This window comes from Coffea arabica, chromosome 7c (assembly GCF_036785885.1).
Source record: "Coffea arabica cultivar ET-39 chromosome 7c, Coffea Arabica ET-39 HiFi, whole genome shotgun sequence".
NCBI lineage: Eukaryota > Viridiplantae > Streptophyta > Magnoliopsida > Gentianales > Rubiaceae > Coffea > Coffea arabica.
This window is the reverse complement of record NC_092322.1, coordinates 14,198,723-14,213,421: the sequence shown is the minus strand read 5'-3', so window position 1 is coordinate 14,213,421 and position 14,699 is coordinate 14,198,723. Positions and strand designations below refer to the sequence as shown.

At 33.5% G+C, this 14,699-nt stretch overlaps 1 protein-coding gene across 5 annotated transcripts; it reads right to left on the bottom strand.

The window, feature by feature from the left end:
• Positions 1–1,807: 1,807 nt before the first annotated feature.
• LOC113699352 (autophagy-related protein 13b-like) lies at positions 1,808–6,354 on the bottom strand. 5 transcript variants are annotated; one of them, XM_027219656.2, is made up of 5 exons: positions 5,985–6,354; positions 4,359–5,797; positions 4,097–4,281; positions 3,930–3,984; positions 2,359–2,505 (listed from the first exon to the last, which is right to left on the bottom strand). In XM_027219656.2, the coding sequence occupies exons 2-4, from the start codon at positions 5,742–5,744 to the stop codon at positions 3,963–3,965; spliced, it is 1,593 nt and encodes a 530-aa protein (XP_027075457.1). In that variant the 5' UTR covers positions 5,745–5,797; positions 5,985–6,354; the 3' UTR covers positions 2,359–2,505; positions 3,930–3,962. The 5 variants fall into 5 exon arrangements, with proteins under 5 accessions (XP_027075456.1, XP_027075455.1, XP_071914234.1 ...); XM_072058132.1 differs by having other exon boundaries at positions 2,359–2,465; XM_027219655.2 differs by lacking the exon at positions 3,930–3,984 and having other exon boundaries at positions 1,808–2,505; positions 4,359–5,794; positions 5,985–6,351.
• Between the last annotated feature and the right edge of the window lie 8,345 nt (positions 6,355–14,699).

Here is a 14,699-nt window from a genome sequence, read left to right as displayed (position 1 = left end):
GTCAATTTCAAAAAGGTCAGATCAACTCTTTACCTATATTCAACTCTTCTTCGGGCCAAGCAAGTATTTTCTTAATTTGTCAAAAGAAAATGGATTGTTATTAAATACGTTTTACAGTTTTTTTCTTTTCTCTTTTTCTGATTCAGATAGTTAACGTTGAATTTGGCAACTTTTGAATACTCTTTCAAATAAACCAGATACATACAAACCACAGTTGATCGTTGCCTATATTTGCAGACTTATATCTCTTGAAAGCATGACCAAATTTAAGACCATCCTCTGTGTGTGTACGTGTGTGTATATATGATAAAATATCATAATGTTATTAAAATTTATGCTAATGACAGAAGATATATACATCGTCAAAGATACACAAATATTAAAGAACAGATTTGAAAGATAGATAAAAATTATACTATAAAGCTTCAAAAAATATTTTTAAAAATAAGATAAAATAATTGTAATATATATATAAAAGGTTGCATGCAATTCTGACTTTTGTTGAAATAATTAGATACACAGGACAGCATGGAACAATAAATGCACTTAATCTGATACTCTAATTACAGAATTTGTTTCTATAAACCAGATTTAGCCTATGCAGATAGGAAGATTTGGCATAATGGGTGAAAGACAATATCTGAACTTTCTTGGGTCATTTGGGATGTGTCTGAACGTTAAAAGTGAAATTCTTGAAGTTTGCACTGTGTAAAAATTGTACATTAATTGATAAACTGAAGTTGATGAACGGCTTTGACTATATATTCCACCTGCTGGACTTTTGTCGTAGGCTTGAATATCTAAGCTGTGTTTCCCATTTTTACAACTCTTCAAGGACTGTCTGAATTTCAATTGCAAGGAGCTTATGTATCAACATGGAGTCAAGAAATAAGAAGTTTTCTTTGAACTATAGGGCAGCCACCAGTTTTTACAGGGAGAAAAGAAGTTTTGGACTAATTTCACTTTTCACCCTATGTACTTTATATCAACTCTCACATTGCACCCTAAACATTTGAATGTTTTACACACTAAATTCTATTATGTATCTCACTTTGTATAATAGTTAACTATATATAAAATGTTAATAAAATTGTCAGTGAGCATCACTGCTTTTTCTTTCTTATTTACTTCTATTTTGTGCTCTTAAACTTTCGATTGATTTCGCGTTACACTTTAAATTTCAATTTTGGAACTATTTTGTGCTCTTAAACTTTCGATTGATTCCGCATTACATTTTAAATTTGAAAATTTTGGAATTCTTATAAAAGAATAAATGTCACTTTTGGTAGTTTCAATGTCTTTGATATTTAACTTACAATGAATTTGGTCATTCATGATTTGTTTTCATTACACTTTTCTCTCCATAGTTTAAATATCGAAACTTGTGAAAGCCCCCAGAAAAATTTGAATATTACAAAACTGGTCCCTTATGTTCTCTCTCTCTTTTTTTTTTCCCTTTTTTGGTCTCTCGTGTTTCATAAATGTTGCTATACCATGACATTTTTAATTGTATAGTAAACCTACTTCTAAAATGACAAATCAGCAACCCCTAGTTCAACGTCTGAGTGATTGAATTATCAAGTACAGAAACTAAGGATCAAAGGTACAAAAGTTGCAAAATATTAAGGACTGAAGTCAACTTAATTCAGAACATGGGGCGCTAAAATTCAATTCACAAAAATTAGGATTCCGTACTTTTCTTGATTAGCTTTGCACCTCAACCGTTGAACTTTCTGATTGTTTCTCACCTTTGATTTCTTTTAATCTCCAACCAGTGCTCTAACCTCAAGATCACAAAGCACTTCCATTTCCATATCCAAACTCTGCATTTAAAAATCATTCATGTACAAACTCTGCACAAATAAATCCTATGAAGTTATATACAGCTTAAATATATTAGACAACATATGTATATGCTTTTATGTACACATCTAAGTACCAGAGTGCAGTGCTCCTTCGGCAGGATGGACTTAGCTCACTAAATTTTATAAGCTCACCATATTTACAAGGCAAAAAAATGGCCAGAGCCTCAAGCTGTATGGCATGACAACTCGGTCCCTAGAGGCAACAAAATGCTGTACAGATCTTAATACTTTCCATCATCAGCTCTCCTATATTTGCACAAGATCACTCTAGGTATGTTTGTGATCTCCACCTTGCTTCAGCAGTGAGTTTTTCATGACCGCATACCCACGGAGTTCTTCTAGCGCATCAGCTGTTGTCTTGGGTGCGAGTAGAGAAGCTGCAGAACTCATGGCTGCGGACTGCTGCATCACTGGCTGTCCAGAGATCTGATTAGGATCCATTGTCGTGGACTTCAAGATTTCAGGCCTGGATCCATGCAACAAGTTTGCTGAATTCTGCAAATCTTGTTGAAGTGGGGGTGCCTTCTTCAGCATACAAACGAGTGCACCAACTGCAGCATCTTGGGATTTTTTAACAGCAGAAACTCCTAAATGGTCATTCTGTCCACAAGGATTTCCAACTGGATCAAATGAACCAGGTCTGCAAAGTCTCCTTTATTTCAGTTTGTTTTGTTACCAGTAAAGGGCACTCATATCAAAACACCAAAGATGCAAACCTCCCCAGAAAACAAAAGAAACAAGACACACAATTGCATACTGGCATAATTAGACACCGATAGGATCACCAGACATCATCTTCAGATAGGCACAAAAAGATTCTGAAGGAAAGAAAGATGCTTCTCTAGGATATTCACAACTTCTGTAGTTAAAGGATCAATGAATTTCTTCAAAAGACTCTTATATGTGGCTGAGTATTGATATCATACCCATTGTGTGTCATTGCATGAACAGATTATAGTTTGAGACAGGTATTCCATGCTTGTAACTCTTTTGAGACTTCTATTTAGGAACCATGCTTCCTAATTATAATTAGAATGGGGTCTTGCTTTGGGCAGGAGAGGAAAGCCAAAAAAGAAAGGAAATAATCAGATTTTCAACTTTTTACTTCTCGTCTATCTTTTGAGGCTGCACTGGTAATGGAATTTTGCTAATCATCTCCTCAACGAAAAATCCACTGGGTCAAACTACTGAGGAAAGTTCAAATGCATTTCTTACACCAGCTACACTCGAGAGCTTTCATCTTTATTTGTCAAGCAAGTACAGCTACCACAGAGGTATTGGTATTCATACCCGCTGTGGCTTTGTTTGGTCCACACATTTGTGTACTTTGGGTGCATATGTATATGTCTAAAGGCAAAACATTCAGCTTTTTGAAGAAACTAGAATTCCAGACAAATTATTCAAATGCTCTCCCGGGAAGCACTTGTGCATGCTGATCTTGGATACCAATAAAAACCATGAAATCAAACTGCTCCAATAGACAATCTAGCTTCTTTTTCCCCACAGCCAAGCTCAAACAGTTAAAGTTCTTGACACCCTTCTTCCCTCTCATGAAAGGACCTCCTAGACTCTTCAGGAAAGTACGAGCCGCCTCCTTAACTAGTGGTGCCCTAGAGCTTGACTAAACCATTTTGATCGAGGTAGCAAAAATTTCAAACTCCCCAACAATTGATTTAACATGAATGGCAAAAGTTTTGGAGGTGAATTCAACCAGTGTCCTATTTAATCATTTATCTTTTGGCTAGCATACCACAAAATACAAAATGATGCAATTATAACAAGACCTGATATGAAGATGCAACTTTTTCTCTGCATTGACCAGGGAATTTCCAGAACCAATCTAGACACACTACAAAGTTCTTGCCAATTCTTGACAGAATATCAGTGAACAATGGAGCATCAAGTAGCATATGTATACAATTACCCCAATCTGGCCAAATTAATGATTCCTTATTCAAACAAATTCCATTACCTCTCAAATCCTCAATAAAAATATGTTTGCAACCATAAGTTGTTAAATTTTCTAGTAGCATGGAATTTAAAATGTAAATTCTGTGAACTGACCATCTTAGTAAGTATGACTGACTTCAATATATGTTAAAAATACGTATGGTGTTGCCTGAAAAATGAAAGAAGGTGAGCCTTTAATCCTCCTAATTACAACATTAAACGTCGATGAAACTGCATTTACAAGGAAAAGCTAGATGAAAATCAATAACTCAAATGATTACCTGCTACCTGGGTCCGTCATATCATCCTCATCCACAACAAATGGACCAGAAAACTCAGATTCATCATAGTCATCTGGAAATGATAACCTGCTAGAGCTTCTAGAGATTGATTTTTGTGGTGAGCTATTTGATGATATCTTCACCCCAGTCAATCTTCCAGCTTCATCTTTCCCAAAAGGGAATATCTACAGCACACAAAATCAGTTTGAAATGAAAAAGGTAGACAAACTCCCTAGTTCAGCATATTCAGAACCCAGCATACCTTGTCAACTGTTGAGCCAGCCTGCAACAGAGTAGAACGGCAATCCATTTTAGCAAGACTGGATTTGGAAGGTCTTAAAGGGGGAGATGGAGGCAGCATTTGATTGTAGAACAACGGAGGAATCCCAGAGGCCCTAATTGCAGGGATACTGACAGGAGCACTTTCAGACCGTTTTAGAGCGTTTGATATATGAATACCAGGAGTGTACGTAGGGGGTGATGGAGATGGAGACATAGAAAAGTTAGGGGACGGTGAATACTCATCATAATTTGTGTTTTTCACATGTTCTTGAGGTGTTTCATCGGGCAGGTGACAAGTTACACCTGTTGGAGGGAGACGATAGGAGTGCGGCTTAGCAAATGTAGCATGGGATTCCGAATAAGAAGGAGATGGTGATGGGATTCCAGAAGGTGGTGATGCTTTATATAAGTCATAACTCCAGCTGTGACGCCTCCCAAGATGAGAAAAAGATGGGGAACCTTGAGGCAGTGGACCAGACGGAAATGTCTTAAGGGGATCTGCCATTGGACTGCCAACATAGTCTGGTATAAACTGTGGAGACATGGGGGTTGATGGTTCAGAACTCACATCCGAGATTGATGAACGATACAATACTGAAAGGCAAAGCCTACCACATGCTGTGTCCACCGGGGTGAACACAAACCTTTGCATCTCTGCTTCTTCTGTATGTGTAAATGGCTCAACAAAAGAAGAAACCCGATGACCAAGATTATACATCCCAATTTGAGCAGATGAAATGAGGTCCCTGAATAGCTTATAAGCAGGCAAAAGCCTAACAGTTACATACAAAGATCTCAACAACAATGTTGACTTTTTGTACAAAGTGTGCGAGCTGGTGGAACTCCACCTCTTACTCCCAGAGCCCCCACCACCACCACCAATATTACTACACTTCTTACTCTCGTACTCCACAACCCATCTTTCAATAATCTTTTCGCTCATCACCTCATTCCGATACTCATCATTCTCTGAATTCCAATAATACCTCTCTTTTGATGACAAGTTTCTAACAAGCGCCTTTTTCGGAGAACAATTCAAAGGATCCCAATTGCTTGATCTTTGCACTAAAACCACATCAACAACCATCGGTTCAAGATAACTCTGCCTCCAAAAATCAATATTTTCTAAAGCAGCAGAACAATCCTTCAATGCCAGATTAAACCACTTATCCCTTGGCCAAAAAATCGACGAGGAGGACGAGGATGAGGAGGGGGACGACAGCACTTGTTCACCACTATAATTTCGGGACGACACATAAGGGCACCTCGATTCCAGTATTATATGAAGGCTTTTCGCAAAAAATTCAGTAATTATTTGCTCATTTGTAGCAGGTTCTGAGTTAGTATTTCCATGATTTGATGCCATAGTTCTCTTCAAACAACATTCAACAACAGTCCCCCAGCATCAATCAAGTTCTACTGTCGAAAAATAAATACAAAATTCAAATGATTCACAACATATAAGCAGAGAACAAAACCAACCCAGATTTAAAAAAATCCAGAATCAAGAAAAACCCGAAAAAGCAAACTCTTAAATCGGCCAAAGAACGTAACTGGCAAAAATTATAAAATTCAATCAAACTCAGCAAGAAGAGAGTAAACTTACCGCACAGAGGCGCTTGGATTGCAAGGGAAAGAAAAGGGATTAAAGGGTATATTTGTTTTTACTCCCTTCTTGGTATATTGGAATGAATATGTAAAGCTTTTTGGGTGCCTATTCATGAAAATTGACGAATATGAAGACCCCAGTATGTGGTCGATGTGGTCATAACGGAGGTGGAAGTAAACTGGAACCTCCCGAGTCCAAAAGGAGCTGAATTTGGACTGGAAATAGAGCGAGAGGAGAAGAAAGAGTGGGGAGTTTTCGTCTGTTTAAGATAGTTATCCTCTTTTGAAACATGGGGAGCTGAAGCCGGGAATTGAATGACAAGCAGCCTTTCACTGTCCATGGCTTTCCTATGAATGGACTTTTGAAAGAAAAAAAGCCCAAAGATTTGTAGTTGTTGATGTTGGTTTAGGGCCTCTCAAGGCCCCCCTTTCTGTTTGTTTCTTTGAGAAGCAAAGTATTTCTTTGATCGAGGAAAAGGAAAAGAAAATACTACTATTATTTAGCCAATTTCGGCAAGTATTCGTAAATTTTATTTTCCTCGAGTAGGGGAGAAGAAATATTTAAGAAGCAGGGAGGGGCAGGAGAATTGTATTCATAAATTGATACTTTTGAAATTCAATCATTAGAGTATGATATTTTTCTATTTTATTATTTTTACATTTTGGTCACGGTTAATGTATGATGTTTAAAAGAAGGTGAAAGTCAAAAGTTTTACATTTTCAACTTTACTTTGTTCAATCTAAAGATCATTGATAAAGTTGAAATTTGAAATATGAAATCTAAATCCATTAAATTACTGAATTCATTAAATACTGAATCCCATACAACCCATTATTGAATCTGAATACTAAATATAGTATGCCTATTGAATAATTATAGAAAACTAAATGCTGGATTTTATATATTTTATCGGTTTGTCCTTAAGTTGATTTATTCAACAATATGGTATTAAAATGTTATATTTTATTAGTAATATATATGATTAAATTTCATTGAAAATAAGATATTAAAAAAATAAAATAAGAACAAACCACAAACTAAAAATGAAAAAACTTGATAACAAATTTATCAAAGAAAAATAATTTTATTTGAGAAAAACAAATTTTAGCACAATTTCAATAATTTCTGTTGCTTCTTTGTTAGCATATGTAGATATAGTAAAAAATATTATTGGCACAATAAAATTAATAAATCTTGCATTTGCATTAAATGATAAGTGAATAACTTATTACTTATTTTTGAGAGTATATTTTATCTAGATAATTCAAAGTCACTTAATTAATTAAAGTATTCTTTTTTTGTTATCAAACACATCTAACCATGTTAAGCTTTAAACACGTTAAATTTAAGTACTTAATTAGATTATCAAACAAAAGGTATAGTTTGATCCTACTCAGAGTATTAAGAAAATGAGAGTAACATGTCAAAGTTCTCTCTTATTAATAAATATAAGGAGATACTGAGAAATATGTGAGTCCATTTACATTTGCAGCGATGTAAAAGAATTAGTAACATAGCAAGGAGTATAATATAAATAGATAGATGTTATTGACACTCCTAAAAGGTTTTTAGCACTCCATCTCCTTTTAAATGCATAAAATGGAGTGCTATAGACTTTTTCTAGGAGTGCTAATATTATTTTCCTATAAATATTGTACGTACTCATATTATAGGCATTTTTCTCAAATGTATGTTTAAAAGTTCGACGTGAAATACGAGTTTGGTAAAATTTTGAGAGTGGATTTTATTTTATTTTCTTTTTGGTAAGAGTAGGGGTGCAATCGAATCGAATCGAGTCGAGTCGAATTATAATCTAATCGAGTTGAGACTCAACATAATTTTATGAATCTTGAACTCGAACTCGTGCTCGACGAGCTCAAAATATCAAGTTCAAACTCGAGCTCCACTTAAATTCGGGTCGAGCTCGAGTTTAAAAAATAATTATTTTATTTTTAAAAAATAAATAAAATAATAATTTTTGTTAACAAATAATAAAATATTGAGGATATATATGTAAATTTACTATTAAAATAAAAAATAAAATAAATATATGTATATATATATATAATCGAGCTTGAACCGACTTGCGAGCTAACGAATTTAGTATTTTTGAACTCGAATTCGACTTGGTCAGCTCGAACTCGGGTCAAACTCTGATCGCGAGCTATTCAATTCGTTTGCAACCCTAACTAGAAGTGTGATAGTTTGGAATGGATCTAGGTAACCGAGAGGTAATAGGGATATCTCTCAAACTGAATAGACCATTCTTTCAAAGTAAAAATTATTGTGTAGAATTGTTTGTTTATATACCCACTCGACAATTGTCTGAAATAATTGAATTACATGATGTTTGAGCATTTGCCATCTGTATGATTTGCTTGATTACAAGCCAATTAGATGAGCCCCTAATACTTCCAACTCTAGCTACTTTGTTTTTGCCTTTATGAGGAAACTTCCAAACTCTTATAAGCAACACTCATATGAGAGAGTTAGTCACCGTGATGAGGGCCATTTTTCTCTTCATTAGAAATCGCCTTAGTGACACATGATGCACTCAGAAAATCTAACAACACACACACACACAAACTACAGGCTAACACAAATATCAAATTTTGCTGCAGTGTACATTTTTGTGATTAATACAAAATACCATAAAAAATCCTTTTTTTTTATAAAAAGTGCAATTTCAATTTCCGTACAATAAATCTACACTGACGACAGAAAATACATTAAACATGACATAAATGCATATAAATTTGAAATTTTGTGTACACCATCAGATCTATTCCTAAGGCCCTAAGGTTCTTGATATGAGAAACGTGATCTAAAAATGTATGCTCGTATGAATTACTCCTGGATCAAGTCCTAAGGTCCTTGATTTGAGAAACATGATCTACTCTTCACTATACTCTGTAGTTGCATGCATGATGATTTTGATTTTCAAAACTAAAAACAGGTCTTCTGTATTCAAAAGGGAAGATCATCATAATTTTCTTCAGAATTACATCAAGTTGGAGGGACTCTATAAGAACACCTCAAACTTGTAATTATGTTTTTCTTAGTTAACGTGAATGTATATTTTTTTTTATCCTATTTATGTAATACATTGTGCTACTGTCTATAAACAAGAAATTCAAGACCGCTAGTGTAAACCGAAAATACTTAATTGGAAAAAAAAAATTTCTGCTACCAAATCAAATCAATATGTCAACAATCATTTAAAATACTAAACATAATTTTTGAGCAACACAAGGCTATTAAGGGCCATAACAAAGTTAACTCCTCAGATTAAACATAGCAAGGAAATTGAAAATCAATTCATTTATTTATTTCATAACACAACCTTCAATCCTATTTATTTTTTCTTCCTTTTGAATTTGCGTCAGCTAAGCCTTGATGTCAGGATTGCCTCCACCAATGCGATCGTTTATCCATTTATAAAACATATCAGTTGGCAGATATTCATTTCCTTTGTACTCACAAATGCATCCTTCTTTAGTTTGATGGCATTTGGCTCCCACAAAGTTCTTGAAAATAAGTAGGCAAAATAAATCACAGTCTTCATCTTTAGAGCATTGGCGTTCTGATTGAAGAATCCAAGATTCTGCCCTATATATTAGACCTGCAGACGATATAAATATTCATGTCAAATTAATTAGTTTTGCTTTGTTAATAATTATACAAAAACGTTTACCATGTAAAAGAAAGGTGCATGAACACATGAAATAAAAAGAAATGACAAGTTTTCTTTGAAAGAGGGAGAGAGACTTACAAGATTTCATCATGCAGAACATCAGAAGAAATGAAATTGTTGCTTTCAAAGGCTTGGTCATATTTTCTGAGACTTGTGAGAGTGGCAATGCAGGTTGATTTCCTTACTATATATATATATATATATATTTTTGAATATACTAATAAGCAACTTTACTGAAACCTTTTCTTTGTCTTTGCTTTTTGGTTTCTAGCAGTCCATGTTTCAGAGGTGGAGATTGTGAAGAGAAGAAAATCAATGAAGATGGTGAGAATTGAGAACTTGTGGAGAACAATTCATATATTATTTTTTAATGTTGAACTTTATGTTTAATTCTTAACTGAAACAATTAATTACTCATTTAATCCGATAAGTTCATTTATTGTATACGTATTATCTTTTCAAAATTCAATGAAGTTTTCTAACAATAAGAAGTCTCCTACGTTTTTTTTTTTTTAAAGAAAAAAGTAGCATAAATTTTATTAATTCTCAAGCATGTCTACTGAAGTGAGGATCAACCCCTGTACATTTACAAAGGAAAGAAGTTCAACTAATTAATAACTTTTTTTGTGTAGTAGTCTATTTGTTTTCCTTTAGTAAATACACCAGAGTAATCAATAATTAATTGAAAAGGAAATGGGCTTAAACCTCAATAGTAAACTAAATTTTATTAGATTGGAAATTGCAAGCTTTCACAAGATTTTATGAAAAAACACAAAGACAATAGCTTAATTTGGTTTGCAACAAATATCATCATGAACCATTTTTTAAAGGAAGCTATTTATTCCCCTTTTTAATTTCCGGTTCAATTTTACCTAAAGTTCACCTTTTTTTACCTAAAGAACACTCTCAAGTCTTATGAAGAGAATAAAAATAAGAGAATTTGATATTTCAACCAGAGACCTCATAATTAACTGACTAATGTCACTTTAGTTCATATGTCATAACTTTTTACTGAAACATTTGCAGCAAATTCATGTTGAAATGTAAATTGAATTTGAATAGTTAATTTTATATGAATAAATTATTTTTCACATTATCATTGTAAAGCTATTTTATACTGACGGCTCACCATCTCATGCCACATAATTAAGAAAACCTTGCAACGTATTATAGCCTTTTTGCGAGTTTTACCCACGATCAAAAGTTAAATACTTTAAACAACGAAAAAGAAAACCCACTGTTCAATTAGCTATAGAAATGAAAACCCTCATTGCCTTCAAAATTTCAACCTACAATCCAATTACCAACAGAAACCAAAATCCTTTCCACCTTCAATCGAATTGTTCAGTGTCCTTTCTTAAATACTTTTGATCCCGAACATGAAATTTCAAAAGGCAGATCAACTCTGATTCGGAAAAACGGTTAATGCCAACAAAAAGAAACAAATATCGGGCAGATTGAAGAAAAATGCAGTGGCTTGGCAGTGTTGAAAAGATTACTCATGTCTTTGGCTGTTGGAATTGGGTTTGGAAATATTATTATCATGAAGTATCGGAGACATAAAATAGAGTTGAAGCCTCTGATAATTGAAGAAAATTGCTTAATATTTGAGAGAGATTAACTGATATAAATCTCACCGAAAAGGGGGGGGGGGGTTGGTTGCAAATGGATTACGAAAACAAATAATGAACTTCTAAAGGACGGTTCATTTTGACCCCTAAAACTAGCTGAAAAACTACAACCGACCCCCTGGAACTGCAAAATTAGGGTACCTGAACCGCATGTTATATGAACCAATTTTAGCATGTGATTTGGGTCACAGTCAGGTTGAGGTTCACAAAAATCGCGGAAACTTGACTTGGTTCACATCTAAAGCTAAATTTGTAATTTCATTCATTAAAACTAAAATGAATAGAGAAAGATATAACAATCTTTCATCGAATCTTCATGTTTAAAATGATTTACTTCATTACTTCAACAATACATGGTTGTTAGCTCGTCAAAATATGTAAATTTTTTTATTTTTTCGTTGTTCTGAATAAACGTTATCTTAAAAACATATTTACTATGAGTACGTGGGGATTGATGGTTATGTATTCCTTTTTAATGAATGATGAATTAGTAACGACGTTTGTTAGACTTTTAATTAGTTTTTAATTTTCAATTATTGAAATGAATGGTGATCAGGACTAGCCGGACTGGAACTCCTCTTTAAGGTATGCGTTAGTACAGTTTTGTACCCTAAGAAATTGTTCAAAAACCAAATCATGAGAATGCATACAATCGTATCGACAGTTTTGTCCGGTGATGGTTTAGTTCCTTCTGAGTTATCCCAAAACCTCCTCAGCCCCTCTCTCTTCTCATAGTATAGGAAGCTATCGTATCGATAAAAACAAAAAAAAAAAGAATGCATACAATCGTTGAACATAGTGATCAGATGGTAGAATCCCCAAGATCTTTGTGGGAAGACATGGTGGGCTATCGCCAGATTTTAACAATCCCATAGACGCACGCTATGTTGGTATTTGTAACTCGTGCTTCGAAATCATGGTGTCAAATCAGGGGGGAAAGAAAATTGTTGGTCTGTTAAACATCTTTTCAGTTGGTCATTTTCTTTTTCTTTATCCATGTTCTTTTTCTCTTTTCTGTCTATGAGGCTCTCTTTTTCTCCTTCATTCTTTTATACATGACATGTAGAGAATACATAATCAGTCATAAAGATTCATGCAATTTTTCATAAAATTTTCACATATCCTATTTAACCATTTTCTTGTAGGAGAAATCATTGATCCTGCCACTATCAAAGTAGAGGCATGTATTACGTTGTTAAATCTATACTTGTATAGCTTCAAGAATTAGAGGTTTTGGGTACAAATCTCCTCACCTTTTTCCTGTTTCTTAAGTCTCATCTCTTTTTTGTTGAAAAATTTTTTTTAAAAAAAAACTCTATACTTGCGAGTTGTGATTTAAAACATTTGAGGTTGGGTACAACAAAAATTGAAAGTTTTCAACAATGCAATTACCAAAATCCTAGGAGCAAGGTGATTAACTTTTCCACACACGTACATCTTAAGATTTCTAAGTTCAAGCATCCTTTTCATGTAAGATGTATCATCATATGGGTAAAATAAAGTATTTGAACTTCAAATATTAAATCTACTTATATATATATATAAGGCAAAAACGAAAAAATAATTAAGGGCTACCGGCAAAAGGTTTGGAAAATACCGTTTAAAAGGTTCGGACTTCGGAATGTGGTACATGTCCTCCCACTACAAACGACCTAAGATCTCAAAAATCACAAGGCACGATAGATGACCTCTCTTCTTTTCCTCCAACTTTACCTTTGGCTTTAGGTTTGGATTCATCGTGCTGATCATTTGTTTTATCTGTCCGTACATGCGAAAAGTTACGTACGGACAAGTACAATAGCACCTACTTTAGTAACATTTCCGCGTGGTTTCTTTGCAAGGGCCCTTTGTGATGATTAATGTGATTTGTGAGGAGGAATGCCACAATGACATTAGTACGAGGAAAGTAATTTTGTCGAACGACTAACTTTCTAGTGTTGGATGATAAATTCTTCAATATTTTCTTCATAAGATTCTCGCTCTTGAAAATTCATATGCTTTCCCAAACCGAAAAGACAGATGGATTCTCCAGCATTATCACTTGACTATGGGTTCAAAACGATATGAAATTGGTGAAATTTGATTTTTTATTTTTTTTGGGTCTAACAACAATGTATATTTTTATTTATTTTTTTTTAGAAAAAGGAGGTTAAATTAGAAAAATGATGAACCATAAGGGGAGGACAGTTGCATGATTTTTGAAGGGTAAGTTGCGCATATTAACAAGCTGGTGACCTTAATATACCAGTTAAAATTATTTTTTTCTCTAATGTCGCATTCCCATCTGTAGTTTTGAAATGGTTTGTGTGGACTTAGAAAAGCTAAAAATTTGAGAGTGGACTAAAAATGCATCATAATCTATAATGTCTGGTAAGTTTCTTCTTTCCTCCCACATTATAATTTTTGTGTAACGTTTACCACCGTTACAAGTGTGTGTGGACAAGTATGCATGTCTTAACTTCATGTGTTTAATATAAGTAAAAAGGCAGTTTTATTGCATCAGAAGATGTCAAAGTCAAACAATTATGCATTATACACAATTATGCATTATACACCAAAAGAAAGGTGAAAGAATACTGTGTTTCACATCCTTGTTAAGTTCCTAAAGCATTCAATAAATTTTTTGAATTACTGTTCCATTTAGAGAAAGTATCGATATCGAACTAGGGATAATTGCAGAAACCTCCCCTGAGGTTTCTAATAATTTCACTTGGCACCCCTAAGGTTTCAAAAATTACACCTAACTCCCTTATTCCTAGAGGTGGCAAATCAATCCATTTAACTAGATTTACCCATACCCGCCCATGAATAGATGGGTATGGGTATCTTAAATTTTTGTATATGGGTATAAATGGGTTACCCAATAATACCCATTTAATAAATGGGTATTATTGGGTAACCCATCAAACCCAATTAACCCATTTAAAATTCTCTTCCCCCTAAGTCTCTTCTTTTCCCCTACCTTTTTTTTTTTCAAATTTTTCATTTTGTCATGATGTTAACATTATTATTATTTGTTGGTTTTATCTTATTATTTTATTTTTTCTTAGTTTGTTAACTTTCTCATTTTTTAGCATTACCAATTTATGATAAATTTTAGCCTATTTTCTTATCTTTATAAAATGAAATTTTAAATTTATATATGAAAAAAATGTTAGAGTTTCAAAATTTTTGGATTAAGTTTTTATATTAATTTTTATAGTACTTAATTCAAATTTTTATATTCGTATTATTCAATTATTAAATAATAGGTAATTTTGTGACATAGAGTATAAATGAAAAAAATTAGTAATTAAGTTTATTGAACATTATAAGTAAATATTTAAAACTAATGATGGGTACAAAGAGTGGTATAAATTGATAACTTAGTTTGCAAAAATGAATTTA

Excerpts from the sequence above, each read along its gene's own strand:
- LOC113699352 (XM_027219655.2), bottom strand. The coding sequence starts at position 5,744 with ATGGCATCAAATCATGGAAATACTAACTCAGAACCTGCTACAAATGAG. Across the intron at positions 4,282-4,358 it reads CTGGCTCAACAGTTGACAAG|ATATTCCCTTTTGGGAAAGA; the intron begins GTATGCTGGGTT and ends TGTGTGCTGTAG. Across the intron at positions 2,506-4,096 it reads ATGACGGACCCAGGTAGCAG|ACCTGGTTCATTTGATCCAG; the intron begins GTAATCATTTGA and ends GAGACTTTGCAG.